This window comes from Silurus meridionalis, chromosome 6, assembly GCF_014805685.1.
Source record: "Silurus meridionalis isolate SWU-2019-XX chromosome 6, ASM1480568v1, whole genome shotgun sequence".
Classification (NCBI taxonomy): domain Eukaryota; kingdom Metazoa; phylum Chordata; class Actinopteri; order Siluriformes; family Siluridae; genus Silurus; species Silurus meridionalis.
The window spans coordinates 4871320-4891392 of NC_060889.1; the positions used below are offsets into that span (position 1 = coordinate 4871320).

A 20073-nucleotide genomic window follows, 5' to 3' on the forward strand; every position below is an offset into this window, starting at 1 on the left:
TGATAGATAGTCATGTAGTCCTGAACACTGAGTGGATGATTGGATATTAAGTTACAGTGTTTAAAGAAACACTTTCAGACGATGTTTTCAGATCCCTATAATGGTCTCTAGGTAAGATGGAACATTTTCATGACTGGAAAAAAATCTGAACACGTTTTAAAAGCAGTAAATGGAAATGTAAGTGATAGTGTTCTAAAAAAATCTATTAAATTAGGAGGAAAAAGAGAATTGATTCCAGCGTGGTGTTGTGAATGGAAATGACCATGCAGGAGACCTTCTGGAGATTTTCACCTGGACCAGAGATGGCAAACACTGTGTGTGGTCCACAGGAAGCATCAAAAGCCATTGCACTATTGATCAGGGTATATCTAAAATAAAGAAGACCTCTGTAGTATTTCAGGGTCGAGCGGGTGTTTTCTTCAGCATCTCAATATGAGCACATAAAGCTGGACAGATGGTGAACTCATCTGTGGCTCCTTATTATTATTATTATTATTATTATTATTATTATTATTATTATTATTATTAATTTCACTCCTTCAGTGAAAGCGCTCGTGTCGGTCAGAGCCAATCTGCTCCTCCTGGCTATTAAAATCAATTAACCCAAACCGCCACGCATCTCTTATTCACCCATTAATTTTCACACCATCAATTAATCACGGCTTTAACCGACCTTGTTTTTCCCACCACTCGCTGATCTTGACCTCGCGCTAAATAACGTCTCTGCTGAAAGGAAGGAAGGAAGGAAGGATGAGATTTGAAGAGATTTCTGGAACAGCATTAGAAAAAAGAAGCCTTGTGATTGAAAAGAAGACACGTTTATCATGCTGCTTCACACTCAAAGTAGGTCTCATGATGATGATGATGATGAGGAGGAGGAGGATGATGAGGGTTAGACTGAGCTGCAGGAGGAGACAGTCAGGGACTATATTTGGAATGGTCGTGCTGATAAAGTGCCTCTAATAGACGGGATTAATTGGGAGTCGAGGTTTGACGTTTAGGATGGAGATAAAACAGAAGTACGGGGTGAAGCACACTTGAGGTTCCGGGGAAGAGACGTGTGTTTGAAGGACGTGACGCGATATTAGAGCTATAGAGTCACTGAATATTGAGTATCGTACCTATTCTGGTTATATCCCATGTGTTTTTATAATCCAACTGCCATTTTTACTGGTATTGATTGATATCGTTAGTGGTACTGATGATTGTATTGGTGCAGATACTGGTTTTGATATTAGTGCTAGTATTTGTACTGGGCCGCATATTTGATTGAGCACGATTGAGATGGTTTGGACATGTTTGAAAACATATTTTTAATGGGTTCTATACATAACACACATCACATCATAACCTTGTGCTCCAGAACATCTGATCACATGCACATCATCAACTTGTGCTTGTTAATATCATGAACAGCAACTACGCTAATTTCTCTCCACTGCTTCTCTTTCTCTACCATCCCGAGGCTTCCTAAGGTTGCACCAGCTCCAGTCACATGCCACTTAATCAACATTATGGACCTTTAAAGAAGTAGATGCCCAAAAACATCCCGAACCATCTAGAGACGTACCAGTGCCAATTCATTTCATGTGGAGTTTGGACATTGGAACTCTTTGAGTGTTTAAAGGCTCTGGCATGGAGAAGCTGGTGTTGGATCTATGATGATCTCAGATGTTTAGATATTTTATGAGTTGCTCAGTAGCTCCTGGTTCCATAATCTCATCTGACTGTAAAAGACTGTAGAAAGATCATCACTCATAATCACACACTCCAGTGCTCATGTTAGTTCTCACTCTCCAGTGTTCTGTAGTGTTTAAAGACTATAATCACACTCTTGATGTCACCCAAATGAGGATGAGTTCCCCTTTTGAGTCTGGTTCCTCTCAAGGTTTCTTCCTCATAACATCTAAGGGAGTTTTTCCTTCATCAGTCACCATTGCTGCTCATCAGGGATAAACACACATCATTCACCTTTACTGTTAAATGCTGTAAAGCTGCTTTGAGACGATGTCTGTTGTGAAAATCGCAATAGAAATAAACTTGACTTGACTTGTGCATGGGGTATATCAGTAGGAGAATGCTGAGGATGGAGCCACCAGGAGGGAGGAAATAAGAAAGATCAAGGAGGAGGTTTATGGATGTGGTGAGGGAAGACAGGCAGGTGGTTGTGGCAGATGTAGAGGACAGAGGATGTCCTAATGGGAGAAGCTGAAAGAATAAGAAGAAGATTGATACTGGTACTGATTCTAGGACTGGGACTTCTATTTAGATGGATACTGGTATTGATTCCTGTATTGATTAAGTTCTGATACTAATATTGTTATTGGTACTCATATGATCTGCAATGCTCACAATGCTCTGTCAGATCCAGCACAGGATTAATAAGATATGAAGCAAAGCTCTTTAGAAAGTCTCACTTGGTCTGAGCTCCAGAAGAGCCAATCGATTCATTTTTTTGAGAGATTGAGAGTTTGTCTGCTGCACAAGGTGTTCTTTGGAAAAGAAAACGATCAGCAATAATTCTAACACTGCTAATAATTATTCTGGACAGAAAAAAGCACAAAAATTTCCTCTGCAGTCCACCCGCATTGTCTTTATGAATTGTTGATCGTGACTCGGGCCATGCTAACGCAGTCACCATGCTGAGGATCAATTTTTAATGAAGGGATTCTTTTTTTTTTAATACCGCAAGGCCAAGTGCGTTTGAATCGCTCACGGAGCACCAGAGAAAGAACAATCTCCAGTAACCAATTATTTATTTATTTATTTATTTGCTTGTTTGATTGGAGGAAAGGTCTAGAAATTAAGACAAAAATGTGGAAAATGAAGAGGGTCAACTTTGTACAATTGAATCACCTGTGTGAGGCTGTAGCCAAGTGACTGAACCCAACACTCTGATCTGTTTCTCTCTTCATCTTCTGATCATTTACTAAAACATGAATAACCCATGATGCTTAGCGCTCAAACTCGAGGAGTAAACATATAAGCTGCAGATCACCAACTCTCTGTCTGTATCTACTCTGTCTATTCTTCTCTCTATCTACCTGTTTCTTTCTATCTACCTATCTCTTGTAGTCTTCTATCTGTCTTCATCTTCCATCATCTTGTCCAAAAATGATACGGGACTCCTGACGCCTTCTGGTTGCCATAGAAACGGTGAGTGAGAGATAAGAGGAGAAGTGTTGCCGTGTTCAGAGCGGTACAGAGAGACAGACCTGCACTACTGCTGAACCCCAACAACACACCTGTCACCCTTATACATCTCTCTGTCTCTCTCTCTCTCTCTCTCTCTCTCTCTCTCTCTCTTTCTCTCTCTCTCTCTCTCTATATATATATATATATATATATATATATATAACAAGCTGTCTGCCTGTCCATTTGTTTCTATCAGTCCGTCTCTGTGTGTACGTTTATGCAATTGATCATCTCTCTGTATTTTTCTATTTCCTTCTATTTAAGTTTAGATAAATATAGAAATAAATAAATACTATTCACACACACACACACACACACACACACACACACACACAAACACACACACAGTATTTATTAACAGACACAGGTGCGATATTAATGTCGGTGTGCTGGGAAAGAAAACTGATTTGTTTTGTGCCTGTCAGAATATCTAATGATCACACACACACACACACACACACACACACACACACACACACACACAGTGTGTTAGAGCTACAGAGTTGTCAGTGCCGGATGAATGTTGTTGATATGTTCACTAGGATTCTTACGTTTCTCATGCTTATGCGAATGAGCTTCAACGCGATTGGCTGCAACATGACGGCCTATTTTTCCAATCTCGTCAAGTTACAACATTTCTTTTTTGTTTTCACGATGAATATAAAAGCGAGAATAATTTTTTCTTTCTCTGAAATTGATTTGCGTTGAAAGAATAAGAGAACCTCAGGGTGTCTCAGGAGAGAAAGAGAGCGAGATCTCATGAACATCACTCTTCTCATCATCCTGATCGTATCCAATGCCTCCTTTTTATTTTATTTATTCTACGTTTCTTTTCATTAGTACACGAGCGGAAACTGAACTCCCGTCTCTCGTTCCTGCTTCACCGAATAGGAAGTGCTTTTTCTACAGAGTCTAAAGCTGTTTAATCTTTTTTCCCTGAGCGTAAATGATTGCGAGCGCTAACTGCATCACTTCTGCCTCACCTCCACCTCACCTCCACCTCACCTCCGCACCATTCGAGCTGTGTTTTTTAAATAATCCATCTTCAGGCTTTTCACTAAAACACTTTCTCTGTCTTTTTCTGTCGTTTGTCTGTCCATCTCTCTTTCTTGCTCTCTTTGTTTTTCTCTATGTTTTTGTTTGTCTCTTTGACTCTTTCTCTCTCTCTCTCTCTCTCTCTCTCTCTCTCTCTCTCTCTCTCTCTCTCTCTTTCTCTCTCTCTCTCTCTCTCTCTCTCTCTCTCTCTCTCTCTCTCTCTCTCTCTCTCTCTCTCTCTCTCTCTTTCTCTCTCTCTCTCTCTCTCTCTCTCCTCTCTCTCTCTCTCTCTCTCTCTCTCTCTCTCTCTCTCTCTCTCTCTCTCTCTCTCTCTCTCTCTCTCTGTTTTTCTCTCTCTCCCTGCTGATTTGTTCACGTCTATTCTTGTCCAAAAATAACCCAACATGCTTCTGATTTCCCTCGTGGACCTCTCACAGACAGACAGACAGACAGAGAGACAGACAGCTCCTATTTATCTAGCTTGATCTATCCTCCTTCCTCTCACGCCCTCTCAGGCCCTGGACTGACATTAACCCGGTTTTTATCACCACACACAATTACAGGCTGCTTGTTTTCTTCTGGAAGAAAAGATAAAAATGGAACGGAGGAAAAAAGAAAACCCTTTAAAACTCAACCCTCCTTAAATTTACTCCAATTGTTTAATCTGTTTAAATAAAACAATATTTATTCGAAGGAAAAACGATGGGCAAAAGCTCCAGAACGATAGTGATGAATGCAGATGATTGTTACAAAGCCCTGAAACTGGAGACTCCTTCCATGCATGTTACACAGACATTTCGGCGCTGCTGTTATAAAGAATTAATTAACACCTTCTGACCTGTGTGTGTGTGTGTGTGTGTGTGTGTGTGTGTGTGTGTGTGTGTGTGTGTTAACAGGGGCTCATGAGTAATGCGCCTTCTCAGAGGAACTGGAAGGGAATAGCTATCGCTCTGCTGGTCATCCTGTTCATCTGCTCTCTGATCATCACCTCCGTTATCCTGCTGACGCCACGTGAGTTCTCACACCAAGTCACTCCATTTCATACTGATTCACACCTGACTCACTCATGGTTCACACCTGATTCACTCCTGATTTATACCTGACTCTCTCCTGATTCACACCTGACTAACTCCTGATTCACACCTGAATCACTCCTGATTCACACCTGAATCACTCCTGATTTACACCTGACTCACTTCTTATTTGTACCTGACTCACTCCTGATTCACACCTGACTCACTCCTGATTCACACCTGAATCACTCCTGATTCACACCTGACTCACTCTTGATTTGTATCTGACTCACTCCTGATTTACACCTGACTCACTCCTTATTTGTACCTGACTCACTCCTGATTCACACCTGACTCACTCCTGATATACACCTCAATCACTCCTGATTCACACCTGACTCACTCTTGATTTGTACCTGACTCACTCCTGATTCACACCTGACTCACTCCTTATTTGTACCTGACTCACTCCTGATTCACACCTGACTCACTCCTGATTCGTACCTGACTCACTCCTGACTCTCTACCAACTACTCTCTCACAAACGACTCTCTTCTGACTTTAGCCCAACTCATGCCTAACTCACTTCTGACTCACACCTGACTCATGTCTGACTGACAAACGACTCTCTTCTGACATAAGCCCAACTCACGCGTAACTCACACCCGACTAATTTCTGGCTCGCATTTGATTTAAACTTGAGTCACCCTCAACTCACTCCTGACTCTCTTCTGACTCACACTTGATTCACACTCAACTCACACTTGATTCACACTCAACTCACACTTGACTCACACTGGACTCACTGCTGACTCACCTCTGACTTACACCTGACCTTTTTTATTACATGATTGTCTTTATTAGGCACAGACTCGGCACCCAGCTGTGACTTTCTCTGATGCAGCTGAGACTTTGTGTTGGTCTGGTAGCTGTGAGTGTGAGATCGACGTTTTCATGGTGGAACATGAACTGGAGATACATTTGAGGAATCAATTTGATTGATTTAGGTTTTGTAAGGAAGCGATGTTCACTGACCCTGAATGAGACTCTTGCAGGAGTATGAGGAGAAAACGTGTGTATGTGTGTGTGTGTGTGTGTGTGTGTGTGTGTGGGTGTGGGTGTGGGTGTGTGGGTGTGTGTGAGAGAGAGAGAAGTGTCTCTCACCTCTCTGCCCTGTAACGGTGCAGTAATGTGGATCAGGGTAACGAGCTCGGCCTCAGCTGGAGATTACAGCTGTGAAATACACTGCTCCTTTATGAACTTGGCAGGACGCCAGCAGCTCCATCCACAGCTTATCAAGTGTCGTTTCAGGGGCCGAAGACGGCCTGCTGATTCACGTTCACACAAGTGTGTGTGTGTGTGTGTGTGTGTCAGAGTCATGCCCCAGAGACACTGATTCTATTTTCGTTCCCTTAGTCGTTTTCATCTGCGATTTCCTACTTAATAGTTCATATCCAGCGGGAAATAAAAAAAACTACTTGCGGCATTCCTCAGCACCATGAACGTGAAGAATGAACCCATGTTCCTGTGGATCTTGTAGATTGAAACACACACACACACACACACACACACACACACACACACACACACACTTGTTGCCAATTGGAATCTCACTCAGAGAATCTGGAGCTTGTAATTTCTCAGGCCCTTCTGCTCACCGATTAATATTATTTTTTCGTGTGTCATTTTTATATTGTTTAAAGAATTTGAAATAATTATTATGATTGAAACACTGCTACAGTTTTATTCTCTGTATATATTTTACTGCTTTTGCTTGTTGCACTGGTATTATTTACTTGTATTGTGTTATTTCTGTTTATTTCGAAAACGAATTGACACAAAATGGCTACAATTAAATTGGGCATTATTAAAATCTGGTTGGCTTACCAATATGATTTGACTCCTGTCTGACTCACCAACATGATTATACTCCTGTTTGACTCACCAATTTGAATTATGACTCCTGGCTGGCTCACCATTTTAATTTGTAATTCCTACCATGTGCAATAATTTGATTTATAACATAAGATAGAAAATAGAACTTTATTAATGCTGAAAGAAATTCTTCTTTTGCCAGAGAGTTTTTACTCCTTGCTGGCTCACCAATTTGATTTACAAGGCCTAGCTGGCTCACCAATTTGATTTATGACTCCTGACTAGTTCGTAGTTTGTGTGCCGGTTGTTAAGTATTGATGTATGGATATATGAGCTTACTGACCCACAGTGCAGTGCTGCAACTTGCTTCTTTATTCCATAAACAAAAATGTTCCACCGTGAAACTCTCAGCAACCTCATCTCCAACCACTAAGTCTTTTATTTCTCACAACGGATTAGATTTATATCTCTCTGACCGAAAGAATCAGCATACGAGGGTTATATAAAACCATTAATACAGACTTTTTTTTTGTGGTGCCTCAGACCCTGTAGAAGGTTTACTTATGTATCCTGCTCTGTGTCAGTGTTTGTGTGTGTGTGTGTATATATGTGTGTGTACAGTTTAGGCGTATTGTTCTGGTCCTCATATTGCTTACATCTAGCAGATGGCTAAGTGGTACGTTGGCGTTTTCATTATGTGAGTAATTACTGAACCACGCCTGGGTGTTATTAATAATTAATAAAGTATTATGTCCCATTATGGGCCTGGAATCAATAATGCAGGGGTTGTGGAGGTTTTCTTTTTGCTTTGTTCCACTGGTCATGTTTGTTTTATGGAGCTGAAAGCTTTTACCTGTGCTTTTGCTTTCTATCTCTCTCACACACACACACACACACACACACACACACACAACACACACAGAGACTGATGTTTTGTGTGTGTTGTTTGCAGGTGAGGATGACAGCTTGGCCTCCAAGAAGAAGGTCACAGTGGAGGATCTGTTCAGCTCTGAGCTCCAAGTTCATGACCCCCAGGCCAAGTGGCTCAGTGGTATGTTGTGTGTGTGTGTGTGTGTGTGTGTGTGTGTGTGTGTGTGTGTGTGTGTGTGTGTGTACATATGTGTTTTATGCATGTGTTTATATCTATATATATAAAATTAGCCAGGTATCGATGATGTGGCTGAAACTTGTTCTGAAGCTCCCCCTCCCATGTGGGCGTTTGTCAGATGATTATTTGTGACGTGTAAGTCCCAGGATTCGTCAGAGGAGTCAGTTAGTGTTTAATGATGATACTGTCGAGTGCTGGAGCTCCTGCTGTACTCAAATCTGCTGATTGTCACCTCTACACTTCCTCCTCTTCCTCCTCCTCTTCCTTCTACATCAGGGTTGTGTTTATACCGTCATTTAACAAGATAGACTGTTTCCCCATTTAACGTTAAGAGAGAGAGAGAGAGAGAAAAAGAGAGAGAGACACGCGCAGACATTATATTGTTGATGGATAATTGGAAGGATGGATAGATAGATGTACGGATGGATGGACGGGTGCATCGGTGGCTTGTGCGCATCGGTGGGTGGGTGGATGTTTACCGGTTACCAAAGTCAATATTTATTGATGTCTACATAAATAAAGAGACAGACATACATGGAAGGATGAAATGGATGATTGGAAAGCTGACTATTCCTACATTTAACATTGATTACTAAATAAAAAGGAGAGAGACAAAGAGAGATATAGAGAGAAGGATAATCGAGTTATGGATTATTGGATACATTGATAGAAGGACGGATGTACTATTTCCATATTAAACATTCATTGAACTCTAGATAGGAAGACAAAAAACTATTGAAAAACTGAATAAAGAATTATGGATGGATGGATGGGTGGATGGGTAGATGGATGGATGGATGGGTGGATGGATGGATGGATGGATGGATGGATTACTGTATTCAGTAAGAAATTAAAGGATGGATGAATGAATCATTGTAGTCATCAGTGGATGTATAGATGGATAAATAAAGAGATTGTTGAATGGGTGGATGAGTAGAGATCACTGGATGGTTGGAAGGGGGGTTAATTAATAGATAGATTAGTGGTTAGCTTGTTGGATGGGTGGATGGTGAGACCACTGGTTAACCATACATTGTGGATGGCTGGATGAAGAGATCTTTTTTTAATTAGTTAGCTGGACTGATAGGTGAATGATGAGATCATGGATGGATAGATGGCTGGTTGAGTGGATGGATGGATGATTGTAGACGAATCAGTGACGATTTGAGTTTTGAGTTTATCCAGATGTGCAACCCACACACAATGTAATAAACAGTTAGAACTTGTTTGCCGTTTCCTCAGTTCTCCTGAGAGCGTCGATCACTGAACTAACTGATGCATTACATGGTCAGGAACAGGACTGTGACGTAGCAGATGTCTGAGGCTCAACAGAAGCACAGCACAAGCTCCTGCTCATCTCCTAGCAGATGGATGAAGATAATTAACCACTAGGGCAGAGGTTCACGCCTTCATTTAGGCCACAAAATCCTCCACAAGGACATCGGCATCCCGAGGCTCTCCAAATTAGCATTTTTTTTCTGATGCCGCATTAGCATTCCGACTGCGCTCTGGTACAGCAGCTCGCATTAGCATCTCACACTCGGGAACCATGATGAGACTCGCTTGACTTTCTGCAAGAAACACAATTGAATTTGTAATACACTGGACATGGGAGCGGAGTTTCTCTATCAGTGATGTTTCTACAAAATCATGGAGATCCATTTTATTACTGGCTAGATGCATTATTCCAGAAAAATCTATTTTTTAGATTCAGGGAAAAACAAAAATATCAAACGGGGGATAAATACATATTAAAAAAGGTGTAACTATGGTCAGGGGGCATGGCAAAAACATTGTAGCTAATGTTCATTGATCCATCCATCATTTAAGCTGTCTTTCTATCCATCCATCCATCCATGCATCGATCACGTCTTTCCATTCAAATATCCATTTATCCATCTATCCATTCATCCACGCATGTATCAAATTAGCTGGCTTTCCATTCAACTATCCATCCATCCATTCATCCATCCATCCATCCATCCATCCATCAAGCTCACAAAAAAGTAAGTACACCACTCACATTTCAGCATCTATTTTAGTATCTGTTCTCAAGAGACAATACTATAGAACTGAAACTTGGATATATAGAGTATATATATGAGTAGTCAGTGTGCAGCTTGTACAGTGGTCAGGGTCATACAAAGGTTTTCCAAAAGGGGTTCCACTCAGAACTGGCCTCAAAAGGGTCCATCAAAGTCGAGTCCTTGTGCTGTGCGTCAGGTGCAGAAGCTGCTTGAATAAACAGACGCATGACTCCTGCAGCATTGCTATGAGAGGTCGCAGGATCAGAAGATTCGCTTGTCAGTGCTCAGACCGACCCTGCACACTGGAACAAGTCGGTTTGCAGGCCGTCGTCCCAAAAGGAGCCTCTTCTGAAACTGGATCACAAGAAAACCCTCATACAGTTTTCTGAAGACGAGCTGTCCAAGAGCACAGATTACTGGAAACATGTCCTGTGGTCTGATGAGACTAAGATAAACTTGTTTGGCTCAGATGGTGTCCAGCATGTGTGGTGACGCCCTGGTGAGGAGAACCCCCTTATTGTCCCTTCAGAAGATGTACTACAGTAGTTACTGAAATGTGAGGGGTGTACTCACTACAGTGAGATGATGTATATATAGTAAACAGAAGTGTGTGTGTGTGTGTGTGTGTGTGTGTTTGTGTGTTGTAGCTTTGTGGAAACAGTACACACCTACTCGTTCCTCTTTGTTACACTGTGCTTTTTTAGCCCCAATCACTCGTCGTATTATTTCCCAACATAGAAAGCATATGGCATCCAGGCGTGTGTGTGTGTGTGTGTGTGTGTGTGTGTGTGTGTGTGTGTGTGTGTGTGTGTGCGTTTGTATGCACACAGGAGCACAATAACAAAAACAAACCAGAGGCATAAAACCAGGACATGAATCAAACACAAAACAAATATCATAGCAGAAACACAAATCAAACCCCAACAGACCAGAAGCAAAACCATGAAAAACACAAACTATCAATGATATATAAACTAGTTCCTGAGACACTTCCAGACTGGTCTCACTGTGTCCTCCTTTACTGGGAAACTCTAGACAGATAAACATAAGAGAATATAAGAGGTATAAGAGAAATAAAACGCTTTGGGTATGATGTTTAAAGGGTCAGAGAGCAGTGAGAGGGCGGGGCTTGTGCTGAGAGATGATGAGAGGAGATGATGAAAGGAGATGATTATCGGTGAGATGGAGTTATTTTGTTTTTTTCAATAAAGTGGTTATTGTAGCAGTGTGAATCACAACAGTGGCTTTTAAAGTCCCTTAATAGACATTCAAAATCACACCGGCTGGATTTTTCCTCTTCCGGAGCCACACTTTAATGCTGAGGCAGCACTTTAACGTCATTGCAGTGCCACATCGGAGGACGATAATGATGATGAGGATGATGACGATGCAGTCGTTGGCGCTGTTTTACCCTCCCGGCACTGTAAGGTGGCCATTTTGTCTGACTGAACCCAGATTAAGGTTTTATTTGTCCTGAGATAAACGAGCGTATGCTAGACTCACGTAAAAAGGATGCAGAATGTCGTGCTGTCGCTGTCCAGTGCTGATATAAACATTCTGATGATTCTGTGTTCCTCTCCCTTCCTCGTCAGACACCAAGCTGCTGTACCGCAATCGGGACGGAGACGTGGTCAAGCTTGATGTGGAGACCAACAGCACTGAGGTTCTAGTGGAGAACAAGATTTTTGTGAGTTTATTAGTCAGTTTTTTCATCATTCATTCACTACACACACAGATGAATGGGCCAGGTGAATAGGGATGAATGGATGGATGGATGGATGGATGGATAGATACTGGGATTTGAATGGTTGAATACACAAAAGGTCAGATAGATTGATAGATAAACAGTTGTTCTGCTAGATAGATGGATTATTGGTTAGATGGATGGATGGATGGATGGATGGATGGATGAATGGATAGATGAATTGCCTGTTGGTTTGATGGATAAAAGGATGAATGGATGCCAATTAGTTGGATACATAGATGGATGGATGGATGGACAGTTGGTTAGATGGATGTATGTATGTCAGATGGACAGATAGATAGAGATAGACACAGATAAACAGGTTGGATGGATTACACTAACAAGATGTTTGAATAAAATCACCCTCTTCATTAGGAAATGTATAAAGCCACCAAGTACCAAGTATCTCCTGACCTGACTCACATCCTGCTGGCCTACAACATCGTCCTAGTGAGTACACACACACACACACACACACACACACACACACACACAGTTTCCATCAACTGACTAACAGTTTTTGCACGACAGGTGTAGGAAAAACAGCTCTAGGGTATTAACAGTGTGTTCTCTCCTCCACAGCTGTATCGTTTCTCCTACAAGGCCTCTTATATCATATGCAGTCTGAAAACTCCGTAAGTTCCTATGTTCTGTTAGAACCATATGGCGTGTGTGTGTGTGTGTGTGTGTGTGTGTGTGTGTGTGTGTGTGTGTGTGTGTGTGTGTGTGTGTCTAGATGATTGTGCGCTTGTTGCTGCCCCCTGCTGGCTGTATTCTGAGACGCTCCTGATATCAAATCTCACTCACACTATACTACACTATACTACACTTATTCATTCATAAACAATAGATTTATAGTGCTATTGATAATTAACTCAGGTGATTAATTATATGAATTTATTAATTTAGCTGTGTGTGTATGTGTGAGTTTATAGGCTAAGTCAGACAAAGGTAATTAGTAAACCAGTTTCTTGGATAATGAATGACTTTTTACTTCCACATTCGGTCACTTAATTAATAAATGAAGAACTAGTGTATATTTGAGACGAATTCACGTTACCGCTTCAGCTGATAAAATCACACACTGTACCAACCCCATGATTCCTTCCTGAATCTCATTAATCATTAATTTCATAATAATTAATTTATTAACTATTATCATTTTCACTTTAACATAGACTGATTAATCAAATACCTGTTTAATTAGTTAACTCGTTAATCAGTCCAGTACGGTCATTAATTAATTAATAAGCACTCACTGTTCTAATCAATGAAACTGATTTATTAATGAATGAAATGTGTGTGTGTGTGTGTGTGTGTGTGTGTGTGTGTGTGTTTTTTTTCCCCCCAGGGAAACGGTGGTTTTGTCACCTCCTGAAGTGCAGAACACGACGCTGCAGTTTGCAGGTTGGGGTCCGAAAGACCAACAACTGGTGAGACACACGCACACACACACACACACACACACACCTGCAGGAAGACAAGTCACTAGCTATTGAACCACAGAGTACATCACCTAAATAATGAAGGCTGAGGCAAAGCAGGGTTACAGGAGGGCAAAGCTCAGTGAGATCAGCTGTGTGCGTGCGTGTGTGCGTGCGTGTGTGCGTGCGTGTGTGTGTGTGTGTGTGTGTGTGTGTGTGTGGCAGATGGCACTAGCCTTAGGGATGACGCACAAGTCTTGCTTTTGCCTGACCTTCAGCATGTGTGAGTGTGAGTGTGTGTGTGTGTGTGTGTGTGTGTGTGTGTGTGTGTGTGTGTGTGTGTGTGTGTGTGTGTGTGTGTGTATGTGTGTGTGTGTGTGTGTGTGTGTGTGTGTAAATTCAAACAAAAGACCCCTGCTTTAGAGTCAATATTAGTGTGTGTGTGTGTGTGTGTGTGTGTGTGTGTGTGTGTGTGTGTGTGTGTGTGTGTAGGTGGAGCTAGTGAGCTGATCACCCAGAACAGAAATAATCTTTAAAGCTGTAGTGATTTACAGTGCAAAATGAGAGAGAAAAATTTGCAGGTTGTCTCCACCTACCTACCACCACCACCTTCTGAGGTTGCAAAGGTCGCCGTGGCGACGTGGGATATCAGAAGCAGAGATACAGACGGCACAGGAAACGAGATGGAGATGAGACCGAGGAAGAAAATCTGGCAGGAAATCAGCGCAGCAGATGATGGAGAAGACAGACTCGCTGCTGACAAATGGCATTGTCACTCTCAATCTCTCTCTCTCTCACACACACACACACACACACTGGTGTCAGCAGCCTGCTCCTCTGCCAGCTCTCTTCTTCTTCTTCTTCTTCTTCCTCCTGTGCTTTGTTCCTGCGATTGTTATCTTCCCACCCTCTAATCACCTCATTAATAAAGCCATTAATATTCATTTCCACGGTAATGACGTCGCATCAAATTAGCAAAGGAACAATCTGGTGCAACGGTGCCGCATTAATTACACAGAAAAAAAACCCCAATTAACCCAGCGGAAGGGCTGTTCGAAAGACAGAAGTGGTGCGTTAAGGACGTAAATAAAGTTTATTTCCTGTTATAATGAGCTCCACTCCTCTGGGAAGGTGTTCCACTAGATTTTGTGGAGATTTATTTAGACACAAGGGCAGGTACTGATGTAGGTGAGGGGGTCTGGGGGGCAGTAAGAGTTTGATAGGTTTGGAACAGGAGATCTTCTACTCACATCTAACCCATGTGAAGCAGATCTTCATGGTGCTCTCTTTGTGCACAGGGCTATTGCCATGCTGGAACAGGTTTAGGGTGAAGGGAAAATGTCATGCTCATGCATCAAAAGACGTCCTACCGATATTTTAGCATTTTTACCTGAATGTGTGCTGAATTTCTCACCAGATCTTCATCTTCGAGAACAACATCTACTACCAAGCCTCAGTAAGGGCCAAACCCATCCGCCTGGTCACCACGGGACGTGAGGGCGTGGTCTTTAACGGAGTCACAGACTGGCTGTATGAAGGTAAGAACACAGTGACAGGTTTCCTCTCTCTTTTTTTTTATCACTCCCTGACTATCTCACTAGCATAGCTTAGCAAAACAAACTAGCATTGATTCACTTTATACACTATTTATTGTCTGTAACACAGGTTCCTCCTGCTGGCTTTATTTCTTTAAAATCTCCTCATGTACAGTTAAAAACTCGGATCATGACCTCAATAACGACAACAAAAGAGGATTTGGAAGAGAAGCTCGGCGCTTGTTGCTGTGCCTCAAATCGCTGAACTGTCTAGACTTCGTCTGAGAAATCTGACACACAGAGACTTTCAACAAAAATGTGAACCAAAGGTGTAAATATTAATCTTTACACAGATTTCAAATTCAAACCACATGAATAGACAGATAGATGGATAGACAGATAGATGGATAGACAGATAGGAGAGGATTTTGTCATTCTTCCGTAGCAGGCTCGAGTGGAGCTGTGATGAATCCCGGCGTATCCGTCTCTCACGCGTGAAAGTGAGACGCGTCCACCCCGAGGCCCTGCTCTGATGAGACACGCCTCATAAATCCTCTTACTTTTTCATTTCTCACTCTGACGCTCTCTCTTTCTTCTCTTTCTCCTTTCTTCTCTTTCCCTCTTTTATTATCTATATATCCAGTGTGTTTTCATTGCTGAAACATCAGGTGCATTATAGTTTTCTCTTTTTGTTGCTCTCTCTCTCTCTCTCTCTCTCTCTCTCTCTATCTGTCTCTGTCTTTCTCAATCTGTTTTTCTTTCTGTTTCTCCATCTCTCTCCCTCTATCTCTCTGTCCATCTCTCAAACTTTCTCTTTCACTCTCTCTTTCTCACTCCATCTCTGTCCCTGTCTCTCTCCCCTCCCTCTCTCTTTCTCTCAGTTATTTTTTTAAAAGGTAGATAATCAATTCTGAGCAGGAGATGAATATCGGGTTCTCTGGAGAAAGAGAAAAGCCCAGAGGCAGCGTTATAGAGGGAGAGAGGGAGGGGGAAAAAAACATTATTTCTTCTAAATCTTTCTATTCTATTCACACGCTACATAAATAGAAACGTGTGAGGGGATAAAGACTCGCCATGACCTTTAGAAAAAAATCATTTTTACTGAATCATTTCAAAATGTCAACTTTTTTTTGCATGTTTGTTTTTTTGTTTGTTTATTTATTTATTTTCGCTTAGGATTGTTTTATATTTCTTGCTTTTATGCTCTTGAATATTCCAAGTTATTAATTTTTTTGCAGCCTTTCGATAATTAACTCAGGTTTTTTCCTTTGACATACTCGTCCCGGTTTCCTCCATCTGTGAGGTTTTATATCTTTTATAATATCAAACAGGAAAACGTACATTTTAGCTTGTGCCTTAATGAAACCATAACGGAGCTCTACTGCCACCCTGTGGTCTTCTGTGGTCTTTCTTGTTTTCTTTACTTTCCACCACACTGACCTTCTTTCCTACACAATACTGCATTTCTTAGAGCTTTTTCTGGGTTTTTAGAAGTTTTTTTGGTCATTCTCCTGTTTTCTAGAGCTTTCCGTTGTTGTTGTTTTTTTTGATAGCTCTTAACATTTCTGGGTTCTAAAGCTTTCCCTGGATTTTTAAAAGCTTTGTCTGGGTTTCTAGAACTTTCTTTTGTTTTTTTTTAAGCTTTCTCTGGGTCAGCCAACTCCAGCATCTATAGAAAACACCATCAAAGTTAGAGGAGACACGTTCACACTGCACCTTTAATTTACTTCATGGCGGCTGCTGTAACAGATTTGGAGCTCATCGGGTCGAATCATTGATTCTTTGGAAAATGAAGAGAAAATTGGGTCAGCGCTAACGATTAGGATTCTGAAGCTCATGACCCGAGAAGTGCACAGAAACAGCTCCACCCTCACAGGGGCATCCATGGAGCCCAAAACAAACACTTTCGGCAGCTGAGGTTTTCTCCTGAGACTTTAGCTGTGTTTAATGGTTCCGTAATGGCCGAGCAGCACGTCTCCTCATCCTGATGCAGCTGGTCGTATTTTACACGCTGCAGCTCCTGATGGGATTCGCTCAGATTTATGTGGTGATGGATGGAGCTCCTGAGGAAGAGCAGCAACAGTCAGCGGGGGACAATCCATCACAGCCACGCCCTTTTACTCTCTGCTAATATTTGCAGTTAAGGCTGTTTAAACACTGAGGTCACGGAGTGAAACCCTTTTCCCATCATCAAATTCATATCAGAGTCACGTCGACTCAGGTTTCCCAGGAGGAAATCACACTTTTTACAGGAAGGGTTCGAGGTTCGAGCTTTACGAGGTGCTCTGTTTGGGACTATTAGCTTGGATCAGTGTCTGTGTTTTGTTTTTTTACTTATTACGTTTTATTTGATCATTTAATTGATTAATGAGTTAATTGGTTTTCACTGATGAATTTGTTACATGTATATTTTTACTGATTGATTTGTTATTATTAAATATTTGATTATTTGAGTAATTCAGCAAATGAATATACAGAAAAATTTATATTTTTGTCTTTACTTGTTTATTAAAATGTATTTATTTGAGCATATATAAAAAAACACGATTATTTAATATAATCAATATATTAATTAATCCAATTACATGTAGTTTTTTTTATTTCAATCAGTTTGAAATCATTAAATGACTTATTTATAACCTATTAATATTTATTTTCTGTATATATTTATTTAATAATTTTTGGATCGGTTTGTTTTGCAGAGGAGATCTTCAGGTCTCACATCGCACACTGGTGGTCCCCAGATGGTCTCCGGCTCGCCTACGCTACAATCAATGACACTCTGGTGCCCAGGATGGAGATCCCCACGTTCACTGGCGGCCTGTACCCTGGAGTACAGGAGTACCGCTACCCTAAAGTGAGCACACACACTCACACACACACACACACACACACACACACACACACACACACGTAACATTGAGGAACATAAGGAACTCATCGTAATGCAGCGAGTTGTGTGTGTTCCAAATTAGACAGCTGCACTGATGAGGTACGACACACACACACACACACACACACACACACACACACACACACACGATAATTGAACCTAATTTACATAATTGAATCTTCAGTTGTTCATTAAGCCCCACACATCCCTACACTATGCACTATAGGACCAAATGTTTAGATCTATTTGCTGTTTTAATAGCCTTTATTCTTCTGGGAAGATGTTTCACCAGATTTTTGTGGAGATTTGTGCTCACAAGGGTGTTAGTAAAGTCGGGTACTGATGTAGGTGAGGAGCTCTGGGGTGCAGTCAGCGTTCACATTCATCCCAACGGTGTTCAATATCTCTATAGAAGGAGATCTTCCACATCTTCCAACCCATGGAAAGCAGATCTTCATGGAGCTAGCTTTGTGCACAGGGGCATTGTCATGCTTTAACATGTTTGGGTCTCCTAGTTCAAGTAAAGGGAAAATGCCATGCTCATGCATCCAGTGATGTCAGATACACTTGTGTGATACAACTTTGTGTTAACAGTTTGGAGAAGAACCAAATAGGGTTTAAAAAGTCAGGTGTCCCAATACTTTTGGCAATGTAGAGTGTTTCCTAAGAAGGAAATGATGTTTAAAGGTGTCAGAAGCGAATCCGTCATTCAGTGTGTAAACCCTGGTTGGTGGAGATAAATTGGGATGGGATGTGGTGTGATGTTCCTCTGGCAGGCTGGAGAGGAGAACCCTGACGTCCACGTGTCGGTTGTGAGTCTAAACGGGCCCCTACACACCGTCCGTATGAAGAAGCCAGAGGACCCCAGGATCGGGTCAGTCACGTTTTTTTTCATTAGTGTAAGATAGGAGTAGAAGCTACCTCGTCACATCTGATATCTTCATCCGACGTCCTGTAGAGCGTTCTGATCGAATCACGTGTGTTGTGTGTCCCGTTTCAGCAAGGAGTATTACATCACCATGGTGAAGTGGGCTACCAGTACCAAACTGGCGGTGAACTGGCTGAACCGCGCACAGAACAACTCCATCCTCACCCTGTGTGAAGCCACCACAGGGATCTGCACCAAGGTCTGCACTTCTGATTGGTTTGATACCATATCATTTCCAGAGTAATGTGTTTTCTGTAAGGAGACACATTTAAACTGTAGTTAAAGGAGCCTCCAGTGTTGGAGGTGTGTGTGTGTGTGTAAAAGAAGAGGATGTGTTTGTCTTTTCAGAAACATGAGGATGAGAGTGAGAGCTGGCTGCACAGACAGGTGAGTCACTTCACCTTCTACTACACCTTCACCACTTCTACCACAACTGCACCATCTCCACCACCTTCACCATCTCAAAGACCTCCACCTACATTTACCACCTGCACCATCTGTACCATCTCCACCACCACCAACTTTGCCATCTGCACCATCTCCACCTTCTTTCACCATCTTCACCATCTCCACCACCTGCATGAGGGAAGGTTTACAGAAGGACATAAGTGTGTGTGTGTGTGTGTGTGTGTGTGTGTGTGTGTATGAAATGGTTTATTCTTTTAAACGCAGAATGAAGCTCCGCTGTTCTCCAGAGATGGCCTTAGGTTCTTCTTCACCCGTGCAGTGCCACAGGGTGGTCGAGGGAAGTTCTACCACATCTCCATGTCCACCTCACAGGTGACCACACACACACACACACCTGTGTGCTGTGATCATGCCTGCTTTGCTCTCCATCATTTACTTATCCTACAAATGAAGCAAAGTGTGTGACTGTGTATGATTTTGTGTGTGTGTGTGTGTGTGTGTGTGTGTTTCAGCCTAACAGTAGCTCAGACACTCTGCAGTCGTTGACGTCGGGGGATTGGGACGTTACTGAGATTTTAGCGTACGATGAGGACACACAGCTGGTGTAAGTGTCATACACTGACCTGTACACACACACACACACACACACACGGCTTCAACAGCTTAAATAAAGCCCAATTTTCACTACAGCGTTCTGTATTCAGGCAACATTTTAATATTTATATTGTTCATATTTTATCTTTATTAGTAAAAACAGACGGATCAATAACCAGGAAATGAATCGTAATAAATGTAGCTTTCTTTCATTTCACTTTAAAGAGTCAAAAGTTGTATATTTGATTACATCAAAAGGGAATGTTCTCATTTTTTTGCTTTTTTTTCTAGTAG

At 41.7% G+C, this 20073-nt stretch overlaps 1 protein-coding gene across 2 annotated transcripts in view; it reads left to right on the plus strand.

Moving 5' to 3' along the window:
• Window positions 1–20073, plus strand: part of dpp6b (dipeptidyl-peptidase 6b) — a 53199-nt gene that overhangs the window by 25575 nt on the left and 7551 nt on the right. For both annotated transcript variants that reach the window (XM_046852281.1, XM_046852282.1), the window contains exons 2-14: window positions 5127–5241; window positions 8071–8169; window positions 11846–11940; window positions 12373–12447; window positions 12580–12632; window positions 13349–13430; window positions 14839–14959; window positions 17659–17813; window positions 18626–18723; window positions 18850–18976; window positions 19126–19164; window positions 19450–19557; window positions 19698–19789. In XM_046852281.1, coding sequence (XP_046708237.1) covers window positions 5127–5241; window positions 8071–8169; window positions 11846–11940; window positions 12373–12447; window positions 12580–12632; window positions 13349–13430; window positions 14839–14959; window positions 17659–17813; window positions 18626–18723; window positions 18850–18976; window positions 19126–19164; window positions 19450–19557; window positions 19698–19789 — 1259 coding nt within the window. The remainder of the gene's footprint in view (window positions 1–5126; window positions 5242–8070; window positions 8170–11845; window positions 11941–12372; window positions 12448–12579; window positions 12633–13348; window positions 13431–14838; window positions 14960–17658; window positions 17814–18625; window positions 18724–18849; window positions 18977–19125; window positions 19165–19449; window positions 19558–19697; window positions 19790–20073) is intronic.